Source organism: Apostichopus japonicus, chromosome 10, assembly GCF_037975245.1.
Source record: "Apostichopus japonicus isolate 1M-3 chromosome 10, ASM3797524v1, whole genome shotgun sequence".
Classification (NCBI taxonomy): Eukaryota; Metazoa; Echinodermata; class Holothuroidea; order Aspidochirotida; family Stichopodidae; genus Apostichopus; species Apostichopus japonicus.
In genome coordinates, this window is record NC_092570.1 from 15,309,507 (window position 1) to 15,326,390 (window position 16,884).

Below are 16,884 nucleotides of genomic sequence, written 5' to 3' on the forward strand. Positions count from 1 at the left end.
CCATAATGGGGATCCTACTACTTCATTGGGGACCCTTATACCATATCAGCAACCCTAATCCCATACTAGTGACCCTAATCCCACAATGGGGGACCCTAATACCACATCAGCGACCATAATACTTAATCTGGGACCCTAATCCAACAACCTGGACATTGCACACTTCCAGAAGGCAACCCAGTAGTTCTTTATAGGAGTTTTGAAAGATACAGGAATGATTCGTTGGATGTAGTCTGAATTGATTTACTGTACAGTATGGCAGGCATGCTGATGTAGGGTGCCATAGATAGTTTCTAGCTAATGCTCTTTCATAACAGTCAGTTAAAGTACTAATTTGCCATTTACGGTATAAACGGTAAATAATTTCCTTGTAACGCTTACACTGCAATTCATGCTCTGTAAAGAAGGAAATAGGGGCGTGGGATGGGTCGGGTGGGGGGGGGGGGAGGGTTGATAAAATCTAGTCCATCATCAGGCTTCTTCACCGTTAATAAATGAATTCAAACTGTACACACGGTTGATAATCACTCTGGCAATGTTATTATTTGTTTTTTCTTTAATTCATATACAGTATATACAGTATGGGCCTACTGTAAATCATACTGTACAAGATGCATTGAGAACCGGTACATGCTAAAAAATACACCGGTTATCACACAAGAAATGAACACTTTTCACAGCAGAAATTGTATTCCACTTGCTATTAAACTAATATTTCATTCTACATGCTGAATGGTCTGTATATTTATAAAAGGTTTTAAATTAGGATTCATCAGAGGTTGGGGGTGGGAGAGGGTGGGAGGGGTGGGAGGGGGTGGGAGGGGGATGTGATCCCATGATCCCCAAATTGTCATTTAACCAAAATTCCATCAGACAGATAGACGTGTACTGTACTGAAACTGGACATGTGACTGACCTTTCCAAAGCCTTAATGGAGATGGTCAATTTTTCACATGTTATTTAAGCAAACGGAATGAAACATTATCCCAGTCGTCAAGCTACCGCACACCCATTACTCAATTCTTGCATCGAATCAATTACCTCTCCACCCAACATACATCACCTGCTGATTCCATTATAAATTTAAAAAAAAATTCACTTCATCATATGCAATTGTCACGTTTCAAAATTACGATATAATAATACCAAAATTGCTCTCCCTCCCTTGCATGGAGTAATCTGTACTTCAAAAGCCTATAACTAAATCTTTCTAAAATAAAAGTTCTGTTTTAAAAAAAGACACTGAATATCTTCTTCTTTAATTGTATTCATCCCACACATTTGCTTTTTTTAAAAAAAAAAAATTTTTGACAAGTTCCCAAATCTCTGGAAATCTGATGAGTAGATTCATATCCCGGGTAGAAGAAAACTAAAGGATGAATTACTGCAAAGAAAGAAAAAAACTCCCAAAAATCAGTCGAAAGTTAACTTAAGAGCTGAAGACCGTGTAAAGCCAATAACCTACTAACACAAATTCACTCGATATTACTCCGAGGACAAGAGCCTTGTCAAATGACTCTTCTTTCTTTGTTTTTGTTATTTTAAACAAGAGAGGAAATAATTGATTCCAGAATTTTCTGACACACATTCAGAGATCTTGGCAAACCTATAAAAACTTTATCTGGACCGATGTCGATATCTGTTACGGTGGTCATTTGTGGATTGAAGTAAGAAGAAGAAGAAGTAACAAATGACCTTTGATGGATCAGCTCAAACGCTCTGTGCACTTGAAAGAAAGACTTCCAAACATTCTATTCCGCGTGGGAGCCTCGTCCCCGGCTTTCCTCAGAGACCATAACAGATACAGTAGAACCAGTACAAACTAAATCTATTTGACTTTAATCGAACATAGAAACCATGCATCGTATGTATGTCACGTTGAAGAAAGAAATAAAGGAAAAAAAACACAGTCGTGGGATGCCTATTTCCGCTGCAAGGTTATGAAAAAAGAAAAATCGCGACTTAAAACTTTAGAGCTAAAATCTCCCATTTCGCAGTCGCTTTGGCAAATTTGATGCTGAATGATATTGATACGCTTGTGACAAGTCGGTCAATCTACTCCGAGGTTCCGTCACGCACTGATAGTTTAGTGACACCTGAGGGTGTAGTGACAGATCCAGCTGGTAAATGGATCTTACACTAAACAGATCTATATGCAGTAACACAGTATCTCATTTCTATTTTTAGGAAATTTTTAGGAGTTCTTGTCATCACATCACCAAAATTAAGTCGAGTCTGTATATTGTTAAGTATTTAGTGCTGAAAACCCCCCCGAAAAGTTTTTTTTTTCTTTCTGAATTTGTTGGGTAATTTTCAAATGAATTTCAATACTGTATAATTATCACCATAGCGACTGCAGTTTGCTAGTGACTAAGTCAAAGTTTCATTTGACATCGTGTGAAGACGTAGAACAAAATGTTGAAATTTTTCCCAAATAATTTAATAAAGGCTTGCTAATTTGTGAGTTATTAATAATTTTAAACACTGTGGTTGGGAGACTACAATGGAAGACCAACTTTTTGAACTTGAACTAAACGATTAATTCTTTGCTACTTAACATTTGGTAAATGGTGTAACAAGCAAAAGTGGGGAGGGGTGGGTCTCCCCTCAGGACTCTTTACCTGCACATTGTCATACTGTACTTCCCACCCGCACCACCAACCCGCAAAAAACTGAAACATCACATCATAAAACAGGGATTACGATATTGGAGTATTTGGAACTAAAATCATGTCTCTGCAAATGTTCGCTCTAAAGTACTTCAAACATGACTGCAGAATGGAAAGTTTTTGTTATAGGTGAGTGCAAAGATAAATGGTTCTGGCGCCCCCTCTCTTTTGAAGCATCTTCTGTGGCTGTTAATATATTCAGCTCGTCAAGCTGCAATGTCTACTGAGGCACTATTAAACTCCATTTGGTCTAAGCTTTGGTTCACCAGGGGCCCCAAAATATTACGTTTAAAAGAAATATTAAAAAAAAGGATAATTTCTTTCGTGTTAGTTCTACTTTAGAAAATTTTAAAAAAAATTAACAAACTAGGAAAGTATAAAACAATCCTTTTGTATTGAAAGGTAGTACTTATGGTACAACCCATTGTGAAAGAAAATTTTGCATTTTCCGGCACCCTTTTTAAAGATTTTCAAGAAAGAGGAAAAATAATAAGAAGAACTTTTCAATATTTTTAAATTTTAGTGTCATAGTAATGAATTTATGTATATGCAATTATGGCAGAAATGCAATTCACATTGAAAGTTCTAAAGAGTTGTATTTTGACCTAGATTTTCAAATTATGATTAAATCAGACCATTACATGCCTTAGTACAAAGCAGTAGCCCATCAGAGGAGGTTTAGTGAAGGAGACTAAGGGACCACAAGGGGGGGGGGGCAAATAAAAGTGAAATGTAAAAGCTGGATAGTCAAAAGTGTTTTGGAAATTACTTTTGTCTTTTTTGTAAATTTTTCTTTTAGAATGCATTCAGCATAAAAATTTTACTGTACTAGCTAATCAGCACACAATATCAATTTGCAAGCAGGGCTGTTCGTCTTTTTTTGAAAGTTTTTCTTTTAAAATGCATTCAGCATAAAAATTTTACTGTACTAGGCTTATGGACACAAAATATCAATTTGCAAGCAGGGCTGTTCAAACTTTATAGAGAAAGCAAAACGGCAAGAGATAAATTTACACGAGTGGACTTTAGTCAATTTACACGGTTTATAAGTACACGTCACATACAGTTCGGTCGGTGTGCATTATTCAAATGAGTCCCCCTACTTGTGTTAGAATATAGATACCATGTGGCGCTTACACTTCCGTAATTTAACGTTTCTTTATCATAATCCTAGAGTCGGTCTGACCTTGAATAGTGGCCAGAATATCCCACGACCAAAGATTCTAATTAATTCTGCGTAGAAATCAGACACCAAAACCCGAGGCACTCTTACAAATAAAACTCTTCCGAGTGGGTGTTTTTTTTCTCTCTCTCCTCCAACATTTCTGTACTTCACTGCGCTATGATCTCTATTGCTCAAAAAAAGAGAAAAAAAAAATTAGAAAAAAAAAACCTAGGGTGACAATGTTAAGCTGTCATGAAAAGTGGTAGATAACAGGCTAGTGGCTAGCAAACTCCAAAGTCCTTCAGAGTCAAGGTTATGTCGATGACTCTTGGTCATTTTGCGGACGAGGAGAGGCTTGCAAAGAGATTGATCGTTTTTTTATTTCCTGTGGGCTACAGATTCAGCTTATACAGTCAATATTAGTTTATTAAAAAGTTCTTGTTTGCTCGGGGATTAACAAAAGTAAACATGACTATGACTGCCAAAGCCTCTAATTATTTGATTCCTGGTTTGCTCAAAGTTCTGAAGAGGATGATGCAGTTTCACTTGATAAGGATGCAAAGTTGACGAAAAAAAGAACCTTTTATCATTCACAGAGAAAATAAATCTCGCAAAATCTATTTCCACTGATCATTATCCACTCAAATCTACTCAACCCCTAAAGTTCTACACTATTTTCCTTCTCCTCCTCCAAAGAAAAGTTCAATAATGAAGGAATATAAAGATCGTAAACCGTGCCGAGTCAGTGACATGTAAAAGATATAGGCTCAAGATGGTTCCCATTTGGTTCAAATTTATGTTCAAAGAATGAATTTTAAATCTCTCCTGAATATTACATTAATTATATAAATCAGGCTTCTCAAGTATATTGGAAAAGCGCCAGGGTTTGCAAGTTTCTTCCCAGGTGGTGAAAGCCATGGACAGAAGAAACAGGTTTTCTTCAAGTTTCTTCCACTAAAATTGCAAGAAACTCAAACAAGTGGGAAATTACTGTTTAAGTTTTAACACATGTATTTTGTGTACTGACTGATTAATGTAAAATCTAAGAACTAAACAGAACTAATCCATAGGGTAACCCAGAGCACAGATACAACTGTCAATAAATCAGCTCTGATAAACCCCTCATAAATCTTGGAGCATGGAGCCACTGGCCACAACTTCTTGCTTAGAGCCGGGAGATAACCCTTCTTTCTAAACAAACATGGATTTTCCAATGCTTTTCGTTTGGTCACTACAGCTGGTCCAGTTTGGTGTAATCATAGGTTCTTGGGCCCCTACATGATTATTTTTAAGACATTCACATTCCTTTAAGAAATTTAAGAGACTTTTACTATTGTGGCACCCAGTTGGGTCAGTCTATTTCTATACTGTACTTTACTACTTTCATGTCCTGCTTAATAGCACTTGTATTGTCAGTACGAGCTATAAGAATATCATGTTTCTATCAAGGTTAGGAACTGTTTGTACTGACAATACCAGTGCTTTGAGAGCATGATATTGGAGTACAATTAAGAGAGGTATTAGCTTTAGGAAATTGTCCCAACTGGCTGGATGAACTCACCCAGTTGGGACAATTTTTTCTATACTGTACTTCCTTCCATGGCCCGCTTCAAAGCACTGGTATTGTCAGTACGAGCAGTATGAATATCATGTTTCTATCAGATCAAGTTTAGGAACTGTTTTTACTGTCAGTATGAGTGCTTTGAAGCATGGTATGGGAGGAGAGTATAGAGGGGTAATATGCATTAGCAGATTATCCCAACTGGCTGATTATGGAGGGGGGTGACGGAAGGTGTTAGGTTGGGGGAGGAATTTGCATCTCGGTATAGTTTGGACACACTCTTAGTACCATATACTGTATATAATGTTCAAAGTTTCTAAACAGACAAGACAATTAAGTTGTCAGTCTTTGTATGTCAAATAAACCCAGAATTTGTTCCTCTCAAGAATTCATACCACATACATGTCACATCTTGATGAAAACTGACAAACATTTTCAAAACTGCCTGTCAACTGAAGGGTTTTATTATGTTCGTGTATTGAAATGTTGTGTATTATGTTGTTTATTTCAGTGACTGAATTAAAATTCTTTGCATGAATGAATGGATGAATGATTGCATGAATGAATGAATGAATGAAAGTGTATATTGTTTTTCTTCTGGGAGAAACCTCCTAGTTATACATTCCCCTACGGCTTAAACAACCCTAGGGCCATACTCCCCCTCCCCCCCCCCCCCCCTCCTTCTTCATGAAATCTTGGCAAGATCTGCTCCTGATAAGGAACAATGATGGAGTTAAGCACAGAAAATACTGCGTCTTTTGAAAGAAAAAAGACTGAGGGTAGCTTTCTTTACATATATTGCGCACTAATTTACTGCATATATATTACATAGAATAAAAGGTGTCGTGAACTTTTGGTGAGGAAACCATGCCATGGAACATCATCATTACACTTTATACAACACCTAATTGTATTCTGGTCATTTGATTGGTCAATTGCTCGTTGATTGCATGTAAAATCCGCTCTATTCCACTATGAAATAGAACCATGGGTTATACTTTTTTGGTAGCACTTTTTGCAATTGTAAGAGAGCATAGAAACCTGTCTGTTCAAAACAATCTGTTCCATGAGTGCATTATACCCATCTTTATATAATATGTTGTATAAAACAAATAATGAATGGTTTCCATTCGTGCAATAGTGCAAATATTTCATTCGTTGAAAGATGTAATTTGTTCAATTCAACTCGGCTGCGCCCTCGTTGAATGGAACAAATTACATCTTTCAACTCATGAAATATTTGCACTATTGCACTCATAACCATTCATTATTTGTATAATGTTAGATTCTCGCTATATTACAAAGTTATATCATAGATCAAAACTAGGTCGACACGAATTCCCTCATTATGATGATCTTCTACGTCATGTTTGCACTTACTGTGACACCTCACTGAGATGTCACTTATGCTGTACTTAAGACTCCTGACAACAGAATTCAAGATATTTTACCGTTGAAGCGACTAATCTTGGGATTGGGTTGACAAATAGAACTTGAGATTTTTATATCAAAATAAGAAAAATACTGAAGTTTTGACTCAATATATTACTGTAAAGGTAAGTACAATTGATCAAATAAATCAAAATTTCCAAAAACAAAAAAAAGGTAAAGGGAAATTATTTTTATGGACAAGTATGATACATATATGAGTTTTGGCATAGATGTAGGTAGAGTATGCTGGTTATAGACATGCACAGTTTAGAAAGAACATAAATCAAATAGAATATCAAGCTCGAAAGGGAAAACTGAGCAAATTTGAGAAAAAGTTACAAGTTAAAGGGAATTATGGTTACAAATATGACACAAATGAAAACCATACAAGTTTTGGCACAGGTTCAAGTAAGTAGTAATATAGACAAATGAGTGTGTAGACTCCTATGTCAGAACTTCCATTATTAACTATCATGGTCATGTAGCCATTCAAAGAACCCTTCTACCAACAACCCTTCTATTGATCAACATCCTTCTACAAACAATCCTTCTATCAACAACTCTTCTACCAACAACTCTTCTTTCGATCATCAATCATTCTACCAACAATCCTTCTACGTATCAACAACCCTTGTATCAGCAATCCTTCTATCAATAATCCTTCCAACAACCCTTCTATCAACAATCCTTCTATCAACAATCCTTCTAACAACAACCCTTCAAACAACAACCCTTCTATCAACAATCCTTTTATCAAAAATCCTTCTACAGTATCAACAACCCTTCTATCAACAACCCATGTACCAACAACCCTTCTATCAACAACCCCTCTACCAACGACCTTTCTATCAACAATCCTTCTATCAGCAATCCTTCTATCAACAACCCTTCTAACAACAATCCTTCTACCAACAACCCATGTACCAACAATCCTTTCTATCAACAACCCCTCTACCAACGACCTTTCTACCAACCAACAATCCTTCTATCAACAATCCTTCTAACAACAACCCTCTAAATCTTGGCCTTGTACTCTCCTTCTTGGTTTTTGACAAGATATACAAAGTAAATACAGGACAACAGATCCACCATCTTCCTGACTTCAAACAGTTTTCAAAATTCACTGGTGTCTAAGTTCTTCCTTCTCTACAGGAAGAGTATACCGGCCTATCCAACAGGGCAATGGAAACTTGATTCCGATACCTGTATTCGATCTATTCTGGACATACAATATTAATAACACCATCAGTGGTAGTTGCTATGTGAGTTACATCAAACCGTGACAGGAAACATGACACAAGAGCCCTTGGAGAGATGCTCTGGTCTGTTGCCTTCCAAAAGAATTGTCAACATTTTAGGTTTAAAGGAGCAGTACATCATGTTAGGGACTTCTATCATGCAGTTGGTGGTGGTAAAATACAGACTCCAAAAATACTGTACTTGTTTATAAGTTGCAATATTTTTGCTTTTATGTGTATGCCTCTGCATGTATGTATTTTCTTTACATCCTTTTTTTTTTCTTTTTTTTTTACAGATGTGTCAACTTTTAGAGAGATTTCATGAACATTAGATTCAAAGATTTTGTGGTATCTGGGGAAAAAGTTTATGATTAAAGCTAAGTGCTTGGAAAGTTTGTAATCACAAGAAAAAGAAAAAGAAAAAAAAGGGAACAGAGAAGGGAAAGGAAAAATAAGAAAGGAGAAGAGAAATGGACAGAGATCTGAGCAAAGACGAAACACGAGAGAAAGATGAGGTTAATGACCTGACGTTGAAACATTAGACGTTTTACTTGTGACAAAAAAGGACCTTGACATAAAATGAGACTATTGAGTTTGATGGAAAAGACCGGTAGATTAAAGATACCTATGAGGCACTTGAGGAAATTGTCAAAACTTTTCCAGAAGACAGAATTGAGCTACGAGCAAGGGGGAAATAGAAAAAAAAACTTGACAAACACTTGGCAAAAGATGCACAAAATATATAAAAAAGGGAAGGGAAGGGAAGGAGAAAAAGAAATCTTGCAGTATCTCTCACATTCAAAAATGAAAACATGTCTACTTGTCAAACTCTCTACTATGCTCTCTGCGGGGAATTTTTTCCAAACCGACTAGAGAAACTCGAAAAAAAAATTGCATCATTTTTGCAAAATATTTTTATTTCAAGCAAAGCAGCAAGTCCTATAGTTTTGATTTATGAAAATTTAAGAAATGTGAGAACTTTTGTTGATATTATGATTTCCAATAAAGTTAATTTTAAGCTAAAATTTGGAGTTGGGTTGATAATCTCAAGTCTCCCTCTGATGGGGCCATTAAATATCATAACATAATTAGATATCACTTTAATAATATTATGGCTAAAAAAAATGAAATGCGATTACAAATTAATATACGTCAATCCTGACTACAACAAAGTCCCACATATTTCAAATAAGAATAATTGGTTTCATTTGAAAACCTTTTGTCTCACTTAATTATTCCAATTAGAGAGAGTGGGTATGTGATGGTTTCATATTTTTAGTCACAGACAGTTATGTTGGTTTAACTCTACAGTAACTCTCCTTTAAGTAAATTTATCGTGGACGGTATGACAGTAAGTACGGTACAGTACCATCAGACTGTCAGAAATCCAACCAGACACATGCAGCTTTTTTAATTCTGGCCGCAGTACATCGGGCGATCCCTCGTGTATGCTGAAAGTGTGAAGTGGGCATGCTGGAATTGATTGTACCAGCCCTTAGAGGTATGTTGCCGCAGTCCAAAAATAGATTCGTGTGAAGGACTACCGTTAAGCTGCAAAGATTCATCGCCTTCGCAACAGACGCAACTTCAACAAAAAAAAACATTTCTTAGTCCCATCAGGACCTTAGTAATTGATGAAAATCTGCCAAAGAGTGGATCAAATCCCAGTTAATAATTTTTTGGGTAAACTACGGGCTTAATTTTGTGCCTTTTCTTTTCCCTCCAGCAGCAGAAACCTTGGTTAAAAGTGGGTATGGTATTAAAGGAAGGTTATGGTACAGCTGGTTTTAAATGCAATATAAAAAAAAATATCTTAAATAAGAACAAAATATCAAAACAAAAAGATGATCTGCAACTTTGAATTGATAGGCTTGACTGCCCCTAGAACTATCACAAAATTTTGTTTTACCATTTGGTAACTTCGCGTTTACAGAATGCTAACTTCTACTTTTTAAAAAAGATAAGCTGCCATTTTTGGCAATTTAATTTAAGGCCTAATGACCTACAGAATATGACAGAAGCGTGTAGATTATTTCATTATTGCTTTGTACAATTATTGCAAACTTCAGGTTTACAATATGCTACACACAACTAACTTGTACTGAACTTTCAAAAAAGTTTAGCTGCCATTTTGGGCAATTATTTTAAGGCCTAATGACCAACAGAATATGACAGAAGCGTGTGGATTATATCATTATTGCTTTGTACAATTATTGCAAACTTCAGGTTTACAATACGGCGTACGTAATTGACAAACCTCTCCTTCTCAACGGCTAGCTGCAAAGTGTTTGGAAACAAGGAAGCCTAACAAACCAAGGTGTGCCCATATTATTTGATGGTTACTTTGTACAACTTTCTGTAGAACATTTTCCACCAGACCTACAGTACTGAACATTATCATTCTTCTCGTTATTAAATTACAAATTATTTTATTAAGTTCAAATAATGAGCAGTTTTAACTGATTAATTAACTAGTCTTGTAGAAATGATACTTGAGTTAGTTCTTTCAAACAGCGAAAGTTGCCATTGTTGTTAAACCTACGTGTACATTGGTACTATAGGCCACAAGAAGGGTTGTTAGTTTTTTTTTTTGGGGGGGGGATGAAATGGGGGGAGGGTTGGATGGAGGGGAGGAAAGGAGATTTAATAATCTCTTTACTACAAGTAGAACAGTAATAACACTGACTTTCTCAACATCTGTTTTTCATTACTTATACTGAGCTTGACTCTTGAAAAAGTTAAGTTACTTCCACCCCTTCCCACGCCCAGGGCAAATGCCCCCTGTTCTCCAGCCTCACTACAGGCCTGCCTTACTGCCCCGCCCCCCTTCTCCCTCTTTCAATGGCAGAAACTGCTTCACAGCTAGAACCCAGCAAACTCATATATTTTCTGTTGAATTTCATCATTTTTTCTTTCTCCCTGTTTCATTTGATGCCAGAAACACAGAACGAAACAGAAACACTGCTTGAATTATAAAATCAGGTAAATCATTTCAAATTATTGAGCTAAGCCTTACAAATTGGAAAAAATTAATAATGAAATACTATACTTTGCTTTTTTTTAAAGTAGAAAAAAACGGGTTTGGGACATTTTTCTGGGTTGGGGTAAAAAATTATCATCAAGTGGCAATCAAACCTCTAGAAGCTGCCTAGATGTGCCACCGTTGGGCAATATTTAAGATGGTAAATGAAACCGAATCCGACAATACCGAAAATGTGCCTTAACTCCCTGTTATAACGCTGAACTTACAGTACTAACAGACTTTTCAAAATGTATTCAGTTTATATAGAGGGCAGTATTAAGGAATTCCTCACCAACCAGCTGTCAATGACCTCACCATGTAATTAATCCCAACGTCTAGTTCTTTAATGTCTATTGTTTTGGGCAGGGGCTCTGATCTCTTTGTTTATATAGTTGTATTGTACCGGTATATGCGTATTGTGAAACCAAAGGCAAACAATTGGTCTCTAGAGAACAATGGAAAATTCTTAAAGCAACTGCAAGAAGCTTGGAATTATAACAAATTATGGACATTCTACTGAATATAAAAACGTTATGTCATCTTAGAAATTCATTTCCGTCCCATTATTTTTATGTAACAACCTTCCCCTTTAAAGAAAGAAAAATATTTTATTTGAGCCATGAAGTATAAACCAAAAGGGGAAATGCAAAGGGAAGGGATATTACTAACTCGCATTTGCCTCATTCCTACCCCTGTCCTCTTCCTGTTACCCCTCTCCACTCCCTTCCTTACCTCTTTACCTCTCTTCCCCTCTCATTTCCTTTGACTTTAAAAAAAGTTAAACCTTGTAGTCTTGACACTAGTATATTTTAACACGAAATATTCTTTCATACACAAACACTCACATCCTGTTGCATTCCCTTTCCCTTCCAACCTCTCCCCTCCACCCCCCCCAAGCCCCCCCCCTTTGATGTATATCATAAACAAACAACACCTCATCAAAAGTGGCTGTCCTCAAAGTGAGCCTTTAAATATGTTTACCCAATCTACCAAATGTTTGATATCTGTCTTCCATCCTCATCTTTCGTTTGAAAATCCTCCCCCCCTCTTCCCCCTTTATTTTTTCCTTTCCTGTCATGGCTAACCGGATTTGAAACTCAATCTGCTCAGTCACAAAACATAAAGTACTCAAACAGTTCCAAAATTGTAACCTTCAATCACGGGAGTTGCCAACTTCGTCCATCTGAATTGCCTCTCTTTAGCAAGACCCCCCCACCCACCCCCACCCCCCAGGACTGAGGTCCCAAACAAGAGCCTTTGACATATTTGCTCTCCATCAAAAATGAGCTTGAAGCATTGATTTGTGAAAGTGAAACTGTTCATGTACAGTTGAAAATCACAACGATGCATCTCTCAAGGAAAAATGTGACATGTACAAAATCTTTCTGAAGATGATGTTCCAAACCAAATATTTCTGACAGACAATTTTTTTTTACCTTAGCAACAGCTCTAGGCCATGGGTATACATATCAATTGTATTGATGATAATCCATTGCCTACAACCCATTAATCCATCTGACTCACACTTACTTCTTAGATCATCAGAATCGAACTGTTGTTGTTGTTATTTCTGTAAACAACTTTTCTTTTATTTTGTTTTTCCTTTTGTTGATATGGCTAGATTTACCCAAGACCTTTAAAATGTAATATGCAGTATCAACCTGAAGTACAGTATTAAGAAGTAGATAATAATTACATCTTCCAGGCACCCTTGATGTATGTATACACACCCACACACTTGCACACCCACGCACACACACACATGCCCACATACAAAGCAGACAGCAAATAGAAAGATGAAAGATGGCCAAATAAAACATGATCAAAAAATTTTGATTATATCATGCGACGCCAAGAGACTCTTTGCATAATTTTGCTACAGCCAAAAGCGTACAACTATATCCCACAGGTGAATACCTTATATACATCTTACGAATATTTATGTACCCTCCCCCCTCCCCCCCCCCCCGAAACACCTTCAACTCCCAGCAGATCCGCAAGGACACCCACACCGCTCAATAATATTAAGACAACCTCCCCATCAAACTTTCACACATTCACACAAACTTAATGTAATGTGTCATCACTTTACAATCCAACAGATTGAAAAATAAAAAAAACATTAAAGTAAACTAGACTATTATATTATATATGACAAGTTCCACATGATTGTTATACCCTTTGCTAAAATATTCCACTGCAACAGGAGAAATCATACAACGCTATCCAATTTGAACAGAAGAACTTCATTGCATGATGAGTCATTCATTGTGTGACTTTTATAAGCCTTTTACATCATTGAAGAAAGTTCGCCTCACACTTTCTTTAAATCTGCTATCGAGGGAGTTATGTTTCTTTATCACTCGCATCTATCTCTCTCTGGCCAAAAAGGCAGCCCCCCCGTCCCCCCCCCCCACAAAAATTGATTTTCCGTGACATCCTTCCCAATTGGTTATTTGATTTCACAGAAGATCTTCGATAACACAAGTAGCAAACATACACCAAACGTCAAATAACCAAACTTTACTCAGATGGCATTCTTAGCCAGTATCATGGGCAGGTGATTTCATGATTTCTCGTGATGTATTCTGACTTTCTCATGATGTATTCTGACACTTTATCACTGTCAACACTGTCAATAAAACATGACATGTTTGGTGTCCTATATCGGAGTGTACTGTAATAGTATCACAGAACTGAAGTATCTGGGCTGTCAATGGCATAAATTTGGAAGCCTAGTATATTGAGGGCAGTATTAAAGAATTATTCATGTCGCATGAACAATTTGGATGAGAACTTGGAAGGGAAAATTCTGCATTTTTTTGTTGTCTTTGAAAGAGTGATCCCCAGTGATGTGAGGGTGCCACTTTCTTAGCGCCTTACTGAACCAAGGGGTGACTGGAAGTCTTCTTATTACACAAAGGGGAACAACTTGGATTGAGAGGAGAGGGAGGTGGAGGTGAGGGGAATAGGGGTGCAAGATAAAGTTTAATAAACACTGTATAATTTTAAGGTTAACCTGAAAACACATGATCTGAATCCTCCAAAACGTACACAATCGTCCATGATTTTTAATGTCTATTTCTCAAAGAAAATCAGAGTCAAGACAATTTCTATGTTTGGATGATGGAGTACACAATTGGAAGTACATGTGATGCAGAAGACTAGATCAATTCAGGCAGTTTTAGACCACTTTAGGCCTAGCAGGAGCAGCGTACGAAAAATTGTTTTTAGTACTGAGTGAAGAGGTTTGTCTACAAGTGGCGAAAACTTCAGGCTCTCACGGCGAAAAAACCTTCACGGTCATGAAACGGAAAGTTGATGGTGCCGTGAAGAGCCAACTTGTAGCGTTTGGCTAGTGAAAGCTTCTATCTTGACTTAGAGACCACATTACTCTTCTGATTTAGTGTGTAAGTCAACAGGCCTTTTAATATGCGAGTATTTTACATTTACATTTACAAAATAACAATGGGAGAACTACTACATATATTTCCTTTGGGGATTTACTGTGTTTAAGTCAATGGGGCAATTTTCTGGAGTAGGTTATCAAATAATATAGACAATACTTGCAATTAGTAACGAGGGGGACAAATGACCTAGAGAGTTAGAGCAGTTTCCTTGATAATGTTAACAAGGTTCAAAGTTCACAGTTAGTTTTAAATACATTTCTCTCATATGCACGCCGGTAAAAAATTTAAAAAATATATATACTACTGTACAGCAAGAGACAACTTACAATATTAGTGAATACATATAAAAGACAACAATATAGTAAAAACTTTGTGGCAAATGAAACTAGTGACTGTTCAGACATTTTGTTCACAACTGTACCAAAACAGAAAGACTGATAAATGCCTATAAATTCCAACAGATAAATCTTTGATGATGTTTTCAGACCTCCTGGTTCTCCTTGTAAGGGTAAAATAAAAATGCTGGACAAACACCCATTATCCGTAATACTGTGACCCCCGGAGATGAGAACCTAGAACCGTGTTAAGAACATAAATCTGTATCAGGAGTGACCTCATGAGAAAGATAAGGTCTTCACGAAGGACATTTGTTTTGATCCTGAAAGGTTGCCTATTATTATATTTAAACAACAGACAATTAGGACTTTGATTTAGGGAGATTTAAAATGCTCTGACGCGCGTAGATCTACAGCAGCGGCAATTGAAATGACAGGAGCAAAATCCTGATATAAATATATTCTTATGAGTAAGACCAAGTTAACTCCCACACTCATTACTGATTGTTGAAAGACCCCAGCACATCTAAAACATAGTTGAAATATCTCTGCTTAAATGAAAACTTTCTTACCCCCAAGAATTGAATAATCTAAAGGTTATGGCTGGTAAGGTCATAGTGGCAAAGTTCTTCCACATCTTCGAATATTTTATTTTTAAATTGGAGACAATTTCGGAGACAGAGGTCTCGCGAATTAAAGATGAATTTTGACCAGGATTGGAACTTAAAGACATACAGTGACTGGACACCTTTTGTCGTAACCAAGAGATCAATCAGTGATAATGACAGTTAACTTCTCTGTGTTCTTTGGGTGAGAGGTGAATTACTAACCGTTTACAACCGGGAAATGTAAACTTTGTGTCCCACAATTCATGTTGTCATATTGTTAACTTTTCATTCCCACACCTTCGGAGTCGATACCTACCATCAGTCCTTAATGGATCCATTTTCATGGAGCAAACTAACAAAGAAGAGGGGTACATGACAACAGACTTTAAGGGGCCCTATATCGACCTTCCACAGGCAAAAAATGGTTCCAAACCTAAATTTGATAATCTGAAACTTACCAATTTCTCAGGCCATCAGGTAATTGAGGATGATCAGTTGATAGGGACTTCTTCAGTGTCTTGAAGGTGGTCTCTATACTGGTTCTGTACTCCACTAATGATCGGACATTTGTAAACTTTGTCAGGGTTGTCTGAGGAATAAAAATGTTGCGAATTGAGTTGCTGTTTTCTTTCTTCTTCTCTCTTTTTTTTTCTCTCCTACAGAGGTACAATAAAATATTAAGAAACTCCATTTCTTAAAGAAGCTAGACATAATTTTGTCTTCTATAATGGACAATATGATGCACTGTATGCTCTGAATTTTCAATACATTGTAGGAGTGTGCTTTTAATCTAATATCAGAGTAACTTTGGACGCTTACCCTAAGCTTATCTAAAAACGCGACATATACAGAAGCTCCTGCATCTACTGCAGGTCTACAAGTATGAGTACCAGTACAAAGCGATCTGTACCAGTGAGAGTACATGGAATTTGTTTTCTCCAAGTACGAGAACAAAACGATATGTGCTAGTGAAGGTACATGGATTTTGTTTCTCCAAGTACCAGTACAAAGCGATCTGTACCAGTGAGAGTACATGGAATTTGTTTTCTCCAAGTACGAGAACAAAACGATATGTGCTAGTGAAGGTACATGGATTTTGTTTCTCCAAGTACAAGTACAAAACGATCTGTACCAGTGAGAGCACATGGATTTTTTTCCTCCAAGTATGAGTACAAAGCAATGAGAACCAATGAGAGTACATGGAATTTGTTTCTCCAAGTACAAGTACAAAGCGATGTGTACCGGTATGAGTACATGAAATTTGTATACGAGTACAATGTCCTGAGTACCAGTACAAGTACAGAGAAATGTACTCCAGTACAGACTGAAGTACGAGTAATGGCCCACATACAAGTGTGCGTGTAAGACAACAAATACTTCATCAAGTGAGTAGGCTTATAAATCGGGTGATGGCACACTTTGGGGTCAGAAAGAATTAATTCACA

At 36.9% G+C, this 16,884-nt stretch overlaps 2 protein-coding genes across 2 annotated transcripts in view; both read right to left on the bottom strand.

Moving 5' to 3' along the window:
- The window catches only part of LOC139974641 (uncharacterized), a 37,498-nt gene that overhangs the window by 11,376 nt on the left and 9,238 nt on the right, over positions 1 to 16,884 (bottom strand). Inside the window, exon 7 of the mRNA XM_071981867.1 lies at positions 15,898 to 16,028. Within this exon, the coding sequence (XP_071837968.1) occupies positions 15,898 to 16,028 (131 nt within the window). The remainder of the gene's footprint in view (positions 1 to 15,897; positions 16,029 to 16,884) is intronic.
- Positions 1 to 16,884, bottom strand: part of LOC139974640 (uncharacterized) — a 199,104-nt gene that overhangs the window by 7,185 nt on the left and 175,035 nt on the right. The gene's annotated exons all lie outside the window — the stretch shown is intronic.